This window comes from Corvus cornix, chromosome 5 (genome assembly GCF_000738735.6).
Source record: "Corvus cornix cornix isolate S_Up_H32 chromosome 5, ASM73873v5, whole genome shotgun sequence".
Classification (NCBI taxonomy): Eukaryota; Metazoa; Chordata; class Aves; order Passeriformes; family Corvidae; genus Corvus; species Corvus cornix.
The window spans coordinates 26,210,291-26,230,844 of NC_046335.1; the positions used below are offsets into that span (position 1 = coordinate 26,210,291).

Here is a 20,554-nt window from a genome sequence, read left to right on the forward strand (position 1 = left end):
AAATAGTAAAGCTTGTAAGACTCAAAGGTTATGTTGAGGGGTTCAATTTTTTTCTATTTGAGAACTTTTGCTTTTTTACCAAAAAAATATAGCACTTCTAGTGTTTAAGGCTAACATTGAAACACATTCTCATACATTCAATCAGTTCTGTATCCTGAAAAGGTCTGCCTCAAAATATGTTCTGAATTTCCACCTTTTTACTCTCTTATACCATTGAAAAAGTGTTTTTTCTTTCAGAGTAAAATTTCAGTTATATACATATGAACAGCTTAAGTAAAGTCTATTAAAATGTCATTGCAGTCATTATGTATTTTTTCAATTTCAAAGAGGAATACATCTGGGCTTGTTGTTCAGCTGACTTTATTCTGATAATCTGTTCATTGCAAGATCTTGGTCTTCGTATTGTATTATAAAAACTACAGCTATTAGCAGAAAATCTGTGTTTTGAGTGTTCACTACCTTAATTTACTGTGCTAGGTGTTCTCATCTTTTTCTGGACTGAATTTTTAAATACCATTAACTATATAATGTGGTTCCTGCAGCATAAAGTTCAGGGAGGAATTTGACTTCAGATGATTAGTTAAAATTTTATCACATGTGACCTAAAGGTTTAGCTTTGCAGCAATATTTCCAAGTATTTAGGGAAAAATCAGAACATCAGAGTGAAATAAGAACATTGCCCCATGGGTTACTCATGATTCCACTTTAGGATCTTTTGTAGTGGGGAGGTTACGCAGATCGATCACAAACCTACAATTTTGGTCATAAAGGAAAGCGTGTATCTTTATATAACTGTCTTCAATGCTTGCCGAATTCCACATTATTTCCCTACCCTTTAAATTATTCCCATATAATGAATGTTAGTTTGAGCTCTTTTGATGTGCTACTATGTGGGGGACACTCACAAAATCCAGTTCTGAACAATTAGGATTAATTTCTGTGCTTCTGCTGTAGTCACGAAAGTGAGAAAACTTACTCTAACAGGTAACTCACAACAAAAGCTGTATTTCACAGCTGTGAAATGCCTTCTATTTCTAGTTAGCCTTCTGCATGCCCCAGACATCACACAGTTAAATGAAGTGTTTCTGCTAGAAGATATACGATTTGCCTGTAGTAAGAAAAATCAGGATTGAGTTTAATGAAAGAGCACAACCAACAAAATAACAGCAGATACCATTTTTTAAACATCTCAATTCTTTCCAACAAGAGATTTTTCTGGAGAATTAACTCCATGGGTTTATTTACTCTCTTTTCCCTAATAAAGTGTTTATTTCTTATGTAATACATAAAATGTTTTATAAGAAAGATCATGGTGACAGACACCTTCAGCATCTCTAAAACTGTATGTCATAAATTACAGCAGGACAATCAAATAACTAATATTCAAAGTATGACATATAGTAATGACAAACTGAAACACAAAGAAAGTCTATTGTATAAAAAAAGTAAACTAGTTTCTTTTTTTTAATGTCTTTTTTTAGCTCAAGAGAAGTTTATAAAGACATAATTGTGTTTCAGTGGGTTAACACAATAAAAAAGGGCATTGTGCCTTCTCTTTCTCTTACCTTTCTGATTTTTTTTTTTTATTTTGAAACATTTCCCTTTTAAAACAAACCCTACACTTTTCTTCTGCCAATCAATATTGGCACTGGCTATAATGGAAAACACACTGCATAAAGTCACACCTTTAAGAGAAGTATTCCTGGTTTTTTATTAATAGCATTGTAGAAGTACATAATTGCTAAAATGCAATGAAATCCTCAAGGTAGAAGCATTAGGCCATATTAGTTTCAAATGACTAACATTTTTATGCACGAGCTTAATGAATTAAGAATTATTTACTACTTATTTTAAAGGACAACCACTTTTATTTAAAGAACTATGAGGTACATGCTGCACTGTTAGCAATCCTTCCAGTACCATTCTCTTTTTAGAACAAAGACTTCTACAGCCTTCTAGACTTAGAAGATCAGCTCCCAAGAATGCCAAGAACGCCATATGAATTCTACATTAGAAAGACCTGACCAGAAATTTTCAAAATAAAAATATTCCAGCAAAGCTGTGCAGGAGAGCTGATAAAAACAGCATCTGTCCATGTTCACAGCTTACTCCTCTCTCTCTGTGAGGAAATATCTATCTAGACTAATCAAGGGTAAATTCATCTCTGGCATTTTGACCACATAATGCTTACAGGGAATTTAGTGTAAGGATCTAAGTCAGGCAATAAATTAATGTTCCAATCATGTATACATCTACCCCTGAAGGAAATTACAGGCAATTAAAGAGGATGGTTTACGTGTAGTTTCCAAGTTCTTTGACAGCTTCATCATGTAAAGGAGTCCAATGCTACATTTGTTAGTCCTAGAGCATCCTTGATGCTTCTTGCTGTCAAGTGTTCATTCTTCTATTTCAAACTCTTTGGAAGATGGCCCTCCCACTAGCTTAAACAAGTGAAAAGTAGCATGGGATTAAGAAATATTTTTTATTATTATTATTGAATTGCTGAAGGAGAAAATAATGGGGGAGAGAGGAGGCAGAAGCCCTTATCTCTTTTATGGGATTTTCTCACTCTCTGAGATTCCTCAGTGTGGCTTGAACAGATTTAGCCTTCCTAGAGTTTATGAAACTGAGACAGTATGGGAAGAGAACTTCTTTAATAAAGAGAAGTTATTTCAGGGTTTCTGGAGACCAAGGCTGACTCAGGAACCCATACCAATTCTCCCAGGAGAATGATCGGGTAAATATTAACAAAGTTGCTTCTCCACATAAGAAAAAAACCACCTGTAAGTTCCAGTCTTTTCAGATGTATTCTTTTTCTTTTGGCATTTAAATAATACTCTCATTTCCTCACTGTGCTGCTGCTTTTTACATGCCTGCATAAGCAGAAAAAGCCTTATGCATCACAATCTTGCCATGAATGGAAAGAGCCCTCATACAGTCTCACAGGACTTCTTTCGACCTAAATTGGCCTTTCAAATATAACAGCACTGCTTCAGAAGACTTGGCTTATCCATTCAGTGACTGTGCTGGCTGGGATCTCTAACTCACTGGGAATAGAGAATCTGCTCCAGGTTGGGAGCCAACTGCTGGTGTAACACTGACAGATGCAGGACCCATATGCCCAAGTCTGGGTAGGATGCCTGTATCACTGGCATCTGGATGTCAGCTTTCCTTTTCTGGCTCTACTTCTGGCTTTGCTGATAAACCTGATTGTCTGTCTGCTGTGGGTCAGCCTGCTGCTGCCCTGTAGTCAAGTTTTGTGGATTACTCAGTGGTTCCTCTCTATTAAAGAGTGCTATCTGAGCATAGTATGCATCCCTTAATGCTTTCATAGGCCACTACACATCTAATTCCAGTATTTCTACCATTCCTGGTGATTTCGGCATAGACGATGAAATCTTGCAGGTGCAGCGAATCTGTACAATGTGTAAATGTTAATTTCCTGTCTAGTGGCTAGGAAGTTATGCTGATACCATCCATTACATTTTAATCCTAAACAATTTTTTTATTGCTAGATATACTGCCAGGAATTGCAAGTGTAAGATTTGAATGACCACAAAGACATTTTTACGAAGTGGAAAACACACATCATTAAAATGCTCTGTAACAGTAAAAAAAATAAAACAACAAACAAAACCTATGTAAAAATTTTCCAAAATGCTATTGACACCTACTTAGATATTTGCATGTGTCACCCTGGCAGGCACATTCTTGAAACTAAAATAAATAAAATGCTCTTTAAGTAAAATGCTCTGCTCTGCTGTTGCTACTGTTCTTCCTTAGTTGCTCTGAAAAAGAGAGTTTTTATCCCTTGAGAATGAAAACTATTGACCTAAGTACTTGTGAACAAACATTGATAATACCCGCACATTAAGAAATATCAACCATTTCCTTAGGTAAGAAATAGGAAAGACTAGTTTCTGTTTAAACTTGGAGTCTACCAAAACCAGAGCCTATCCATGAGGGAGGTCACTGAATCTCATTCTGAAACAAGGCTTAATGGTATATGCACTCCTATATCCAGCAACAGCAGCTACAATCACTTCATGCCAAGCCTCCTACACATAGATAATTTATACCCTCATCAGGAATAATCTATCTGGGAGTTGGGGGAACTTTTGTAGAATGAAAGCCAAATGCTGCTAATTGGCCTTGGCAAGAACTGGAACTGTGGGGGGCAGTACAAACTCAGTAGCCTAAATGTGCAAGGACTAGACATGCAGCAACCCCCTTCCTCTCTTACAGCATTTGCCCAACCTTATGTGGCCTAATATGCAGCCTAAAATGCAAATATGTGGAATCCTAAGCAGACACAAATAAGATTCCCTACAATGCCCTCAATGCAATGCCAGTGAAAAGAGCAGGCCTTTGTATGGGAAGGTGAATTATCTTCTGCTAGCCAGACGACATACATGTTCAGTCTTTCACAGGCACAGCTTTAGGAGCCTACAACTAGGTGTTTAACTAAAATACTCTATTATTTGTTTGTGCCAGCTGCAAAGCATAAAAATTAATAACGACAAGAAATTAAATGCAATGTTTTGAGGATGTTAAGCTTGGGTTTAAAATAAACAAAACCAAGTATTTTTTCTTGCTTTGATAGACTAATACAACAACTCTACAACTTTATATATCTCTGAAAATTTGAACTGTTTCCTACCTTCTTATATACATTCTGATAAATATTATTTATGTTTAGACTATTTAGTACTTTTTATTCAAAGGGAGAATCATATTAGCAAAATAATTGATTTTGCTTGACTACATAATTTTTAAAGGATGAAAAACACTGCCTTGATCATTACTGTTTCAGACATGTAAATGTAAAAATTATTTGAGAGAACAAAAAAAGAGACAGCAAGTTTAGCAGGACAGTCTTTCAATTATACTTTTCAAGTCCCAAAGTTTTTTTTCTCAGAATTAACAGATGGCTTGCTCTTATTTCCAGAATTGCCTGCTAACCATATACTTTATATAATTAAGCCTTGAAATTCTAAACCACAATTGAAACACATTTTTGTGTAAAATTTTAGTTGCTTTGAATACTGACACACTGAGTCCAGACTTTAATTTAAATCTCACCTGTAGATGACCTTCTTCAAGACTGTGTAGAGGAAATCTGAGATTCTCTACTACATGTCTGTTACATATTAGGGCTCCACTCAAACTCTAGCTTTTTTCATTAATTTTCAATAAAAATAACACTTTTTCATACTGTGGACTAAGAAGTATTTGCTGATAATCTGAGGAAAGTTGACCAGTCCCATACTGTTAGTGTGTTCCTTCGAATCTTACCACCTAATGTTCTTTTTGGAATAGCAAAAAGCTACGTGGCTCTATCAATTGGCTAGGAGACTGCTCCTACAGCAAAGGTGTCCGCTATAACAACTGTTCTCTACTGCAGGACTCTCCTGAATTGCAAGGAGGACTTCTGAACTCTAGACACCAACATACACCCATCACAGAATTTTCTTTCTCCTTAAAGTGTGCATTAAAGGCAGATAATCCACCACCTCTGTGCTAAAAATCCCAAAAGAATGAAATAATAAAGATTAAAATCTTTATGTTGAGCAGAAGATACAACTGAAGGGAAGAATAGAATAACAAATACTAAGTGCAAAGCAAGCCAATGATACACACTTTAAATCACTAGCCATAATAAATACGTAGGAAACAATTTACAATGCATTAAATCAAATCTGAATTCTGTGAGACACTACCAAAGAGATATAGTTGCATAGTATCTAAAATGATACATATCTAAATAAGAATCTCCTTAAAATGGAAGAAATCTAAAAGAAGAAAATTCATTGGCTGAGTGCTGTGCATAATTAATGAAGACAGTCCAGCCCCAGTTTGCAGCTTTTGTGACCTTATTACGTTTGTGTGTGCACGTGGGCCTAAATGTGATATCAGGTAATTACACATAACTACTTCACTCGTGGAAATATTATATTTTTTTCCATAGTTCCTTTTTTAATTTCTGTACAGGTAGAAATTCTAATGCAATGACATTTTAGCAGCAACTAATAGAAACAACCATTTAATCAACTTTTAAGATAATATACTTCAGAACAGAGAGCATGCTCTGCAAGCCCGACTCATTTATTTCAACAATATTTGTATTCCTTTAAATGTTATGTACTTAAAAGTCTGTAAAAGCGGTTGCACTTTCCAAGTAAATCCAGGAAAAACAGAATTACGTCTTCAGTTTTTATAGCATTGGGGAAGTTTGAACACAAAGCTTCCATGTCAATATTTAATTTTTTACTTATTTAGGCCTCACATTTGGAAACAAACAAATAAACAAAAAGGGACTAGCAAATACCTGATATGATGAAATAACTCAGAGTTAAAAGCAGCCTTAAACAGTAGCATTCACCTGAATCTCATCTGTCCATGCTCCATTTAAGGGTTTTCTGTATGCAGACTAAAACCCTACCCTTTTCCAGCTCCCAGGTAAAAAGAGGGCACACACTGCTGTCCTTCACAGCCATTGCAGAGGAGTACAAATTGTGTTTAAAGCCTATTTCTAGTGTATTTTTAATAAGACCTGAAATGAGAAATATTTGAAATCTTTGAAACTGTCATCAGTGTTTTCAAAAAAGTGAAGAAAAATGTCAGTTAACTTGCTCAGCATGCCCACAAAATATACTTTTCCCCATTTTTATTTATTTATATAAATTCAACACACTTTTCCTTTCTTGATGAATGCTGTGATTGAAAAAAAGTGAAAAAAGTTTTCTGAAATGAGGACACTTACTGCCCTCACCTCTCCCTTTACAAACACCATAGAAGGTATAACTCCTTCTAGTGAGCACATACATTAGTTTATGCTGCCTATACTTTTCAAGCCACCTTACTCCAGAGAAATATAGGGCAAAACCCCAAATCATAGCTGAATGCAGACTCCATTAGAGTTCTGTTGATGTACCTGAAGAAAAAAAATCCTCCTTCAGCTTCTACAGGCTGCAGAAACTCCCTCATTTCTTTTAATGATCTATTCCCTCTGTTTGATTCAATACAGCCCACTGGCTATGGAAATGACAACACTCAGCAGGTGACAACAAAATGGTCAACAAACAGTGCTGAGATATGTCATTTTCTTCAAATACTTTCTCAGGAATTAAATGGCACAGTACTGTATGTGTACATGTCCTACTCAGATCAAATATTTTTTATTAAATGAAACTGCATGCTTCTATATATATAGTTTCCACATAAAATGCAGGTTTAAGTGTACTGCTCCAAGCTCCAATTGCAAAATTGCTGTTTCCCACACCTCCCCCAGTCTCCTTTTAGCATATAACCCCTTGGGCAGCAAGAGCTCGGATGCTGTACCTTTGCCATAACTCCAGATTGAAAGCCCTGCCCTTATGGAGTCAATCTGATGCATTTGCTATGACTGGGACAAATTGGAGTATGCAAATTAGCACCTTTTGAGTCTCGTGAACCCAGGAAATTCTCTTGCTACGTGTTCCAGCTAATGGACCTGAGATGTCCTTTGTAACAGTGCTGTCTGTGCAACTCCTTTAACCTTTTCAGATTCTGATCTAGCCTTTGTTCCTAGCCCTTTTTAGAATCATGCAATGTATCAAGTTAACCTCTGTTATAATTTAAACCGGTGTAACACCAAAGCCATATCACAGCATGCAGTGGCACTTACACATGTTTAAAGTGCAAAAGAGCATCCAACAGTGAATAGCAGCTCACAACATTAAAATTTCTAAGAGAGTTTTTCTGCCTACTTTCAGCTTCAAAAACTTATCTTTACTCTGAGTCACTTAAACTAGTACAAAATGCACAATTAGATTTCTAAAGTTCTAAATAAATTAACATCCAGTGTAAGAGTTTGTCCTTTTATGACAAGAGTATGATCTTCTGAGAAGACGGTCAATCTACAAAGTACTTGAGGAGCGACTGCTGACCAAGCATGAACAGATTCCTATGTAGATTTTTTAGAAATCTACAGAAAGAACCAGAAAGATGAAATAGCATTTATCCTCAAATCATAAAGTGAAAGCTGCTACTGGAGATGCCTTGTCCCTGGAAAGGCACACTGCAAAGCAAGATAGTAATCTTTTCTTACCAGAGTCCTATGACTCTTTTCACATTTCAGCATTTACACTGACTTCCTGCCTTTAAATTGTGTTTGGGTGTGGTGTTTGAACAGTTAATAAAAAGACATTTCATGTCATTCCAAATTACTGCTTCCAAGTAGATTGTGTGCCTATCTTTCCTCAACACAGCATTTAGTATGCTGATACTCTCCTCTCTTGCTGATTTTTTTTTTTTTAGATTTTGTTCCTAATTTAATATTCTTTGGTTCTGTCCACTTACAATTGTATCTTTTCTAGAAAGTTGTACTTTCATCAGTATATATGCATCTTTTACATCATAAATCCATCATTTTTCAGTTTATAGTAAGGCACTACAGCATCCCATTTATTACTGTTATCTCAGTGTTTCAGAATTACTAAATTAAACTGTATAATCAACTATTCTAGAGAAAACATGGTTGCACACTAAATGCTTTTTATTTTGGATAGAGATGTAGATTAAATAAATGTGTTTTTTTCTACCCTGTGCTCAATTTCTGGACTACATTTTATTGAGAGCATTTGGTGTTCCATTTGGTTTTGTACCCAAACTCTCTGGATGCCACTTAATGTCAGGAAGAAAGCTCATAAATATAGGCTGTACTTGACAATTAGGAGGTTCAGATAAAAAATTTAAGTACACAAAGTAGACTCAACAAATGCCCTACAGAAATCATTCCCTCATAGAACTTTTATATGATCTCCAAACCTTCAGTTCTGACTTACTGTGCACTTGTTCTATCTCACTGCATGTATGCACAGCTCTTCATGAATAGAAAGTTTAGGATTGCTTTGCTGAGTGGTTTGATCTGCAACAACTATTTCCTCTTAATTCATCTTTTAATTTCCACTTTATTTTTGGCTACTGATGCATAACTTAACCTCTACTTCATCCCAAAAATTTTTACTTTCAGACAGCATAGATCTATGCTCTCCAACATACCCTAAGTTTTGTCAGCCTTTCCACATTTTCCTCTTTTCGTCTGCCTTTGACACATGCTAACAGATGTCAGTTAGTAGTCTACCCCTTTAACCCAAAGCAGACAAGAAGCTGAAGTCTTCCTCATTCTCAGAAAGTGTACCACTGACATGATCATTAGCAATTGCCCTTCACAAATTTCCAAGTCAGTAGAAGTCTTTTCTCCTGACACCTTTTACAGCCTGGAAAAATCCTCCATCAGTACTACCATCTGCTGCTTCCTCACCTTTAGTCTTGTGTCACCATTTCTGTGTTGACTAGTGTTATATAGAGATAACCTCATTATGTAATACTCAGAATGACTGAAAATAGTAAATGAGAAGATAAATCTTCTCCCTAATATTTTACAGCACTCCAACACTTTCCTCTCTCTTTTCCCACTTTTAAAATTTTCTTGTCAGATGGGACTCCCTCTAATAATTCAAATATTGGAAGAAATGAGATTTCCATTCAGCTATAGCCTATCCAGTCGGCTTCTTTTTTTTCTATTGCCTCTATCTAATTAAAACACAAAAAAATTTTACACAACATTTGTGGGGGATGAAAAATTTTAGAACTATGTATCTGGTTCACTTATGATTATTCATACTGCTTGGCTGATTTTAATACCTAACTAACAATGGGCTTACAAGGCAAAGTATTGGTACTTTTTTCAGTTCAGGAGAAAGTTCTGGTTTTGCATTACCCTGTTGTGTGCAACTCTTGTACCATACACAGTTGTTCACTACTGCAAAAATGTAAACAACTTGCTCTGTTTACTGTTCTCTAATTTGCCTTAACAAAACATTTTCATGGATTTTGCCCAATCCAAACTGGTTGCATGCTTAACACACATATTTGTAATGTACAGAGAACTTTACCCACATGTTCTCCAGGAAGATGATTTTTTAAAAAATTAATAGTGCCATTGTATCATTATATTCTAATCTAGTTATTATGGGTTAATAGCAACATCTTCCAAACATAATTGAATACTGTAGTGAAACTGTATAGTGAATTCTTTCTACTTTCTGTCTAGAAAGCTTGATAAAATACCATTGTTCTAAAAAGTATGTCTATAATTCTACAAAAATAGTGACAGAAATAAAGGACAAGACCCATTTGGACAGCAGAGAAATGGTATGAAAGTTCCCTTCAAATTTGGTATTTCTTTCTACACCTTCTGTATTTGACAACATTGAATTACAAACTGGATGACAAAACTACATTAACTTGAGGAGTATGTGAAAAAATTTTCCTGATAACAACTTCCAATTTTTCTGGTGTAAGATGGGAAAAGGCCTTTTGTTTTGTAACTACTGAGGTATTAACAATCTTTGTTAGCATTCAGTTGATCATTCATGTGACCATGAATAATTCTGAGAGTATCACAAATATGATTCAATCTGTTATTTGCAGCTATTACACAGCTTGAAGAGTAGGATGGGATCAGCCTCCTGAACACAATTTTAGTACAGTTTTACTTTAGTTTAGGAGTGCAAGTGGATGGGGTACTAGCTACCTGCAAACAGAAGATTGTTAGAGTGCTCACTTGGAGTGAAGAAACATTAATTTTCCTCTTTCATGAGAAACTTAAGCTTATCTGACGTGCTCCAGAAAACAACCCAGTGACCTAGATATAGTCTCAGCTACTCTATATGGTACTGGCATCACCTGGAATGATTCACTAGAAACCACAAATGTTGCACAGATCTGCACATTTACCTCACAATTAATAAGGGCCACTCTCTAAAGCACAGTAGTATACTAAACTGACAAATAGGTTATATTTGTACAGTTTCAAGTCAGTCTTAATATTACAGTGTTGGATACATTAATAAAAATAATTAGAAAAAGAATATCAAACAATTAGGATGAGAGGCATTATTCAATTGTTCACAATACTAGCAATCCATTGGGCTTCTTACATCTATAGGATATGGGTGGTTTGCTTATTTGTTGACTTTAAATAAAGAAAAGCTAAAACATCAATGGGTTTAATAGCCCGTGGCCTCTCTATAGGATGAAGGTAAAGAGATAATTAAATCTTCCATGAGGTTCCATCCACAAGCAGAGGCTTCCAGTGGAGTGAAAAGCATGTGAAGTATGTTTACAAAATACAAGACTGCCTTTCATGTGTGGAAAGTCTGGGACTACTGCAAAAAGCCAAATTGCAGCATTTGAGCCATTTGTAGCTTCCAAGTACTTCAAATTCTGCTCCCATTCTAGGATGACATTCCATGATCAAGGCTGTGGTGATACGGAGGTTTCTAGGAAGTAAAACAAGGGCTTACAGGCCTTGTGCATATTTCAGATGACTTTGTTGGGTCATCTTGGACACAACTGGACATCCACTACAGATATCCTCTGTACATTGTCAACCACTTCATTCAAGCTAAGTGGTTTGTAGTTTGTGACTTTTGACTCAATGAAGAATACAACCTATAGGGTCAGATTATTTTCACTGAGGTTGTCTTTCCTTGGATCTTAATGGGAACCTGATTTTTTTTCTCTCATTGAATCTGATACTGCAATTACAAAGATCTTTGTTCACCACAAAATACTTTCTTAATGGAAGAGAAAGGTACAACACAAAGTAAAAAGGGAGATGCGAGTCTCATAAAATTTCCAAGATAACATTCAACAAGGCTTATGAAAAGCTTCTGGGAAGGTAGGTGGGCACCTTTATGGAACAGATGGAGAATTCAGTAGTTGTCATCCACTTGTAAATCACGGGTGCACAACAGATCTTGCTATGGAAATAAATGAGATTGGTAGTTGGCTTTTTTTCTCTGTCTAGTTCAGTAGGTCAATGCAATGAAATTTATCAAAATTATCTAATGCGCAATAACTTCAGGGACATGGCAGAAATTAACTATGATCTTCCAATTAGTTTGATTTTGGGTTTGGTTTGGTTTGTTTGTTTCTTTGTTTTCGTTTGTGTGGTTTGAAACTCATGGTACCAATCTACATCATAACGGTTATTCATGCCAGTGCTCGCAATTGAACAAGCCTACAAAAAGAAAAAGAAGATACACTTTTTGTTGCACTGACACCTCAGTATCTGTCCACTTTAAGGATTTCTTCACACAAAATGAGGTAGGGCAGCATAGACAATCTAAGACAACTAATGTCTGTGTTACTGTGTATGAAATGTGTACATAATGCTATATGAAGGTGTTAGAGTTTCTTAACACTTGAATAGGCACTGCTGAAGCAAAGAATGCAATTATGAGAGTTATCACTCTTGTATGCAGACATACAAAATGTGTACTGCTCATTACAGTTCAGATACACACTCCTATTATTATTACTACTTATACCATCTTTCTTGACTTTAAAACTACTCCATTGTGATTGATTCCAAATATTTAGTCTTTAAAAAGGCACTGGTATTTTTAAAGGAAGAAACATATATTTTTAAAATATTAAATTTTATTTGAAAATACTGTACCTTATACTTTTAATTGTTTTACAGTTCAAATTGTAAGGTGTGTTCTTTTTTGTTCAAGAATTTTAAAAGCAACTAATTTAAATATGCAAAATTATCTTGAGTTGTTCATACGTGAACTTAAAAGCCATGCAACACAGGAAAATTAAGTAATTATGCCTCCAAGTTATTTACTGCAATTAAGCTCATTTATCATATGCAAATTAGTGCAAACTGGTCTCATTAGTTACTAAATTACTCAATATGAGCTGAACAATGTAGCACTCCAGTTTGTAATGAAAAATCCCTGTAGAGGCAAGCAGTATCAATTAAGCTAATTTGCATATGCAAATATATTCACTAACTTTCCCTTTTCTCTATATTTAGTTCTACATTTCCTGATCATTCCTGATTATAAGAAGAATATGGGGTTACTGACCCTTTTCCACACCTTCTCAATAGCAATGAAGTTACAGAGAAAAATTCAGAGATCCTGAAAATCTGATTAAAATCTTGCTAATTTTTACAACCAATTTCAGCCAAATTTTTAATAGGAGGTACCAGAAATAATTTTTTTACTGGATTTAGTTGATAGACAGATACATATGAAGAAATATAAAACAGAAGAGGTCTATTCTCATTATAACACCACTTTTCAGAAGAAAAGGAATGTACAAGATAAGAAAAACAACGCCCATAATTTGGCAAATCGAAAATCTTGTCAAAAATTAATTAACATATTGCCATTATCTATTTTTCTCCTCCATTACATCCTATTCTACTACTCATAATTCAGGTGCTTTTACTTGGAAAACATTTAAAAGACATTACACTGACATGAAGATTCTGATGTAATAGTGTTTGAGAAATCTTTTGTGGTGTCTTCTTTTCCACAAGTACTGAGTGGATAGTGGCTTTGGCTTCAAACCTACCACTGAGAATCTCTTCAGCATGATATACAGCAATCAGCTGTGGCTTGGAGATTTTTTGACATAGAATCATAGAATTTTAGACTGGTTTGGATTAAGAGGTTCCTTAAAGATCATCTAGTTCCAACCCCCCTGTCATGGGCAGAGAACCTTCCACTGGACCAGATTGCTCAAAGCCCCATCCAACCTGGCCTTAAACACTGCCAGGGATGGGGGAGACACGGATTCTCTGGGCAACCTGTGCCAGTGCCTCACCACTCTCACAGTGAGGTTGTGCATGACTGTTGGATTTCATATGTCAGCAAAATAAAAAAGCCTCTTTGTATATCTAGATTTGTACAAAAGACAAATGCAAAGATGCATCCAGCCTTATGTAAATGAAGCCCTTTAAAAGTATTAAATTTGCTTTTAGCAGGGTTTTTACTCACTTTTTCATCTCTGAATTTATGTAAAGGTAATAGTGCTCTGATTTTTTTTGGCACTGATGAAGTCTGCAATTAATGGAACAGAATTAACTGTATGATCCCTAGGCACAAATGTTATCCCAGATCAAAATCAGTAACTTTTTAACTTTTACTTTTCTCATGATGGGCAGAGCTTTACTTTTCTGTACTTAACTGCATATGGGAGAAAACCTTTAGTACCTGTATCAATTATCAATTTAGCAGTACTTAAACATTTGCTTCCTTAATACTAAAAAAATTGTTATGGATTAAGGCATTCTTCATTCAATGATGACTAAAGATTATATGTAAATATATGGATTTAATATACATGGACATGACTAATGTATATAATGTATAGATAGACATGACTGACACTACCTGCTTGTAGACTCAAGATGTAAAAATATCACAAGATGTACCTCCATTTCTGTTTTTGTAACATCACTATAAATAAACTATACCCACTTTAAAAAAATCTACTGTATTATGCTTATTGGCCTGTCAATAAATTTTGAAGTATCAAAATATTAAAAGGATTAGAAAGGCTCCTTAATTTCTGAGCCTAAATTGAGTCTTCAAAATATTATTAGTAAAAAGGATTACACAAACTATTAATTCAAATTCTTCAGATAGCAGACTTTGAAATCAAAACTCCCAAGGTATAATCAAGGTTGTTTACTTCACTTGCAAACAATACTTATCATGATACTTATTTGAAAATATTTTCTATGAGTAGCAGACTAGGTGAGAACATGTTAGAACTGTATTCCACCACAGAATCTGTCCAATTGTTGTTTTAAAAAGCATTTTGTTTTCTGGTGATTATATTTCTACCTATTAGACCACAAAGCAGTACTTTGAAGTTCATTCTGATCTGTTTAGAAATGGTGCATTTGAATGCATGACCCAGGTTTTCCTCCCCAGGGTTGATTGCTCTGCTAAAATAACACAAAATCTTAACATGTCATGATAAACCTGTCACCACTACTAATTCATTTTGTCCTTTATTCATCATCAACAGCCTATCTCGCAAATATCAGAGTAGAACTTTCTATTATCAATTGAGAGATTCATGGAAGTAATTTGATAAAAGCATCACCCTCTTGGAAAAAACCATACCTCAACAGATACTCAATACAATGCTGATGGTAACTTTGATTTTAAATCCTCAGTTTTGAGTACAAGTGCAATACAGGGTTTTTCTTAGTAGTAGTACGATAAAGTTATATCCTGAAAACACCTTAATTTATCACAAATAGATTAAAAAAAAAAAAGTGGAATCTAGTTTAAACAAGTATGAAAGTCACTAATTGTTTTAATACACAATAAGTGAAAAACTCAAAGATGAGGTAGTTTTCAAAGTGGCCATCCTAGGTTTTTTCCTTTTCATCCATAAGAGTCATACCTAATTCTTAAAGAGTGTTAATAAATCAGTCTCAATGAGGTTTTATTTATATATTAGTTATAAAAAAATATTGTAAAAAACATACCTTTAGGTTATATGATATGTTTACACACTCAACATACTGACAAACTACATAAACCTAAATATCACAAAACTTCTAGTTCTTCATTTTTTTCTACATGTATCAGACAGCATAGCAATCTTTCTGCCTAATATGCAAACACAGTACTGTAGATACTGGTGCAGATCTCTGACACAGTAACTACAACAAAAGTATTTGCTTACAGAATCAAAAACTTGACCCAGACCTCTGCCAAGAGTGCACAACTAAGCAAATCACTTCATTCATGATTCTTGTTCCAAAGAGAAATTAATTCTACTAGTTAATTTCATGTTTTCCTAAAATTATCTTTGTTGCTATTCTGCATTTAGTTACTTTATAAAGACGTGAAAATTCTGACATTATCTATAGTGCTTTTGAATACCACAGCTGAGTTAGTACAGAGAGATAGCTCTCAGTCATTTTAAATTAAGTGGAATATTTCTCATGATAATATCCTAATTTACCTCTCTCATACCTCTCAAAAGATAATACACCAGACAAGATATTTGCATTGAGAAGCTGTGTACATTGCTAAATAAGAGCAGTTATTCAGTGCCACACTTAGGAAAAACTATGTGGGTTTTATTTCCATAGGGCTGGGTTTGCCTTGCTGCAAAGCACATCACATTTTCTTCTTAACTGCTTGGACTCCACTTTTGATTACTTCAACCTAGGAAAGATTGTAGTTACCCTGGTAAAATAAATCATGCACAAGAATGTTTCCATCAGGTCATTGGTTTTCAGTTGAGTCTTCCTGGAATATGATGACTTTTGCCATGTGACGAAATTGTTTGACAAATACCAGATTAGTTTTTAGCCCACAGCTAAGAAGATCTAAGAGGCATGCTTCTGTTAATTTTTTAACCTCTGCAGATTGCTCCAAATTTGTGACATATAATTGTGACAACTGGGATATCATGGAGAAAAGCAGTGCTCATAAACCAAAGTGGGGAAAAAAACCCAACCCTAAATTGATATGTGACATAAGACAAATCACCAACACAAAACAGTAGCTTGTACACACATTCACACAAATACATAAGGGCATTCTGCAAGCAAACACCTACTGCATGATTCTAAACAACAAAATATTGTGATTCAGCTAAAATAACACTTGCCCTCCTTCTCATTAACAATCTCCCAATAACAGACTTTTGAAATAGAAGAAATACTAGCATAAAAAGAAATCTCATTAATATAAGTGCTGACAAGAATACTATTCAAATTATTGGCAGAAGTATGACTAGGTTGTTATCTTGATTTTTTCTTGGAAAAGCCATTTTTTTTACCTGTAAAATATGACTTCCCAAATGTGATTCAAAAACTTCAATGGCAAGGGCACTGGGACTTCTCCTGCGCTGGGCACCTATAACTGAATAAAAAAAAGTTATGTTGCAAGGTCTGCACATTCATTTCTCATGCATCCTAATCACTGACATTAACTATTTAAATGTTTTGCATCTTAAAAGATCGGTGTTAAGTTTTGCCTTGTACATTGTATATAAAATTGGTATAATTTCAGACTCAAATTTGAAGGATAAAAAAAATAGATTTTTAAAAAACAATCTATTTAAATGTCCAATGAATCTGGAAATGAATTGTTTTTTCAGATATATCCCAAATCATTGTAGGTTTATGGTGATGAAAGCATGCAGAATTTAGTGAAAAATACTATTGAAAAAGAGGCTACACATAATGTAAATGTTTTGAAATGTGGGGATAAGAACTAAATATTACTCATTAATTAGGATATTTATTCTATTAGTTTATCTGAACATATTACTTGAAACTGAAGTGAAACAAACCCAACATTAAAAACCCAACTTTTGTAAATACGTCTCTATTAAAGTTCTCCTCAGTGTAGAGAAGTATTTTAGTATCCCAGATATCCATGTTAGTTGCTGGAATAGGTACATGAAACTTCAGCTTCTACATTTAAATTATATAGTTTAAAAGTGCAAAGTAAGTAATAGTAGTTATGCTTCAAAGCATACAAAAAAGGCTGAGAAATCATGAACCTAACATTCTGTTAAACTCTATATGCCAGGAACAAAAAGCCAGCAATTAAATCTGCATACAACCAAATGTAGCCATCTACTGCAAGCTGAGGTTTCTTCTTAGGCCTAGGCTATCTTTCCCACATGATCAGAGAAAGCTAGAGCACAGAAAAGACAGCACAGGGCTGCAGGAAGCTTCCTTTCCTGTCTTAGTGACAAAACCAGGCATATCCATAGCAGAGAGAAGAGGCAAAGTTCATTCTGCACCCTTCTAAAGTGTGTACAAAAGCATTTACATCCCAAGACCCTGATGAGAGACTAATGCTTCTGAAACCATCACAGCACAAGTCCATCTTTACGTATTGCTGTCTTTACAGTGTATGATAAGAAAAATGAAATATCAAGGACCCTCTAAAAAAAGCAGAATGAATGACTGCCATCACTGAACAGGCCAATTTAACACCAATGGAAACAAAATACAGAGCAACAATTTCTTAGTCTTCTATAATACTGGCTGCCAAACATGATATCAGTAGGAAAAGATAAATGCCAAGTAACGATAGTCATATTGACCTGAAAATGTAATATCATTTCTTATTGATGTTTCATGTAATTTCCTTGCAGGAAATTCTAAGCTATTTATACTGGGAAAACAGGTGGCTTCATAGCTAATAGATTCAGGCAATAGCTCATAATTACAAATGGAGACTGCTGTAGAGCTGGTATTTTCTAAGTCCTCCTCTTTTCTCATATTCAAGGACATAGATACTAATACCTTAAAAGAAAATCTTCAGGACTATATTTCTCAGAAAACCTTTAGCTTTAGTTGTAGGACTAAACAAAATACATAGCACTGTAAAGATTTTTAGTATTCTGATCATGATTGCTGTCAGTTAGCATGACGCTTTGTATGGTTATTTCATATATATTCTATCAGAAACAAAAAAAGCAATTTCAGGTTTGGCTTGCTAGACATTGCTTCATAGTAGCCTCCATAACAGCATTGTAAAGACCAAAAAATCCCCCAGCCTGTAAACCTGCAAAACCTCCCTGAAATCCTTTAGGTCCTTTCATTCTTCCATCTAGACTGTTATATTTTCCACACATTGTCTGAACACACCACCATTTGGAATTTTTCTTTCACTTAATTTTCTGTTTCCTGCCCATATCCTTACATTACCATCTTCTACCATTTTAAAGTGTATCCATTACATATTGAATCCAATTTTATGATATCAATTGCAGGGCTTTTAGCATTTAAGTATCATAATTTGAATGAAGTGCCTGAAGTCAGTGCAACACTCTTTAAAACGGTATCTTGAACCTTAAATGACACTTACAGGTAAGTCATCAGTCCCTCGCAATTGGGACCCTCAGTTCTATACCTCAAATGAAATCACTTTAAGGTCAGGGAGTTTTAACTAGAAAACAAGAGAGGGTCAGATCTTAGCTTTAAAATATGTCACTTAAATCCTGTATCGATGACTGCATACTTGTGGCTAGCATACATGTAGACAAATATCTTGTAGTACTTTCATGCCATTCAGTTCACTGACATTTTCGTAGCACTAGAACTCTTGGATTTATGTGTCTTGCTCTCAGTCAGGTGACGTGGAGTTCTAATGACAGTTCCTAATTTTACAACCACAATAATATGTTACACAGAGAACCATTATGTTTCTGGTAGCCATGCTGCAACTCTTTTTTGATAAGTGAATAGATGTTAAATATGCACTTTATTTCATGCATTTCCATAACGATCGTTCTTCATATTTTGAAGAATGAGACAAGACTATTCAGACAAATACAGAACAAGGGAAACTTAAATTACCTGATCATCTGGATTCATTGTCTCATTATTTTATTTACTTGAGCTTTCAAGTTTTCTTGATGCCTATTTGCAGGAGAAGAAATATGCTATTTTGGATATATAAATGCATACCACATTGATACCTTTCAGAAACATGGCAATCTCACAGTCCAGTCACAGCACAAAACCTCTTATTTGTACTGAATGAATTGTTGGCATGCCAATAGACGAAAGGAAGACATAGACTGAAACAGCTGGATTAAAAAGCAGACCCAATGTTATTTTATTCTAAAATTTCCAAACATAAACTATAAATACTGAACTGGCTTCCGTCACACAAGCCACAGCCAGTCATCTAAATCTCTCACCCTGGGGATGGAACCATCAGCAACCACAGCTCAGCCGCTCACAGTAAACTTGAAAAGCAAGAGATTTAAGATTTATTTCAGGACATCTATAAATCAAAGTAGCTCAACAACCTTCACAGACCTAAAGGTGTGGATGCACATCTTTTTTAGAAGTGTGGATTCCCTTTCAAATACAGACTCTTCACAGAAACAAAATACTGAATGCATGAAATAAATTTCTTCTTTTGAGTTACAGGAAGCAGGGGAAATTAGGATGTGGAGAAGGCTGAAGGATGTGTTCCAAACTGCAGGAGTCACAATGGAAACATGTTCCAAACCCAGGTTAAATTATTCCAAGCTTCTCCTATTTTAGTGTTACGACCAAACATCTCTGAATAGATTTTTTCACATGGGGTCATATTTTGTATTGCTTACATTTAGTTGACAACATTTAACACTTCAATGTACAATTGTGGTGGTTAATCAAAAAGTTGGCTGAAACAATATTTGTACTAAATATTGACTGTTAATAGTGACAAGAAGATAGAAAGATTGCTTTCACATATGCACTTTGCAGTGCTGGAGCAGAAAAACTTGTCTTCTAAAATATTTTACTTTCCATGGCATTGGACTAGGACTTTTACTATCCAAACTGACATGTCTATTCCTGGCATAAGATTATTCCATAACAAAAAATTCTAACTTTTCCATAATTCCTCTTTAAATTTCCTCCCTCAATGACTAATCTGGCTGTGTGTGAGGTGAAGGAAGAACCACCTCCCTTTCAGAGTGTCTTGGGGGCAGTCTAAGCATGCTTAATGCAACCTCAAGAGTATTTGCAATTGTGCTACAGAAAGTGGGAAACCATGGAAAAGAAAAATGTAGACTGCCTAACAAAGATTTCTATGCATCCTGAAGAGGGAGGATTTTCTCTTAAACACAGTTCTAAGGTGTGGGAGTACAGACCAAAGACTGATGTTCACTGTGACTTTCTACTAGTGAAGACAGAGTTCTAATAAGATAGAAGCAG

The 20,554-nt window shown here is 35.0% G+C and overlaps 1 protein-coding gene across 5 annotated transcripts in view; it reads right to left on the reverse strand.

Moving 5' to 3' along the window:
* The window catches only part of NPAS3 (neuronal PAS domain protein 3), a 602,217-nt gene that overhangs the window by 281,768 nt on the left and 299,895 nt on the right, over positions 1 to 20,554 (reverse strand). For all 5 annotated transcript variants that reach the window (XM_039553021.1, XM_039553020.1, XM_039553024.1 and 2 more), the window contains one exon: positions 16,660 to 16,742. In XM_039553021.1, the coding sequence (XP_039408955.1) occupies positions 16,660 to 16,742 (83 nt within the window). The remainder of the gene's footprint in view (positions 1 to 16,659; positions 16,743 to 20,554) is intronic.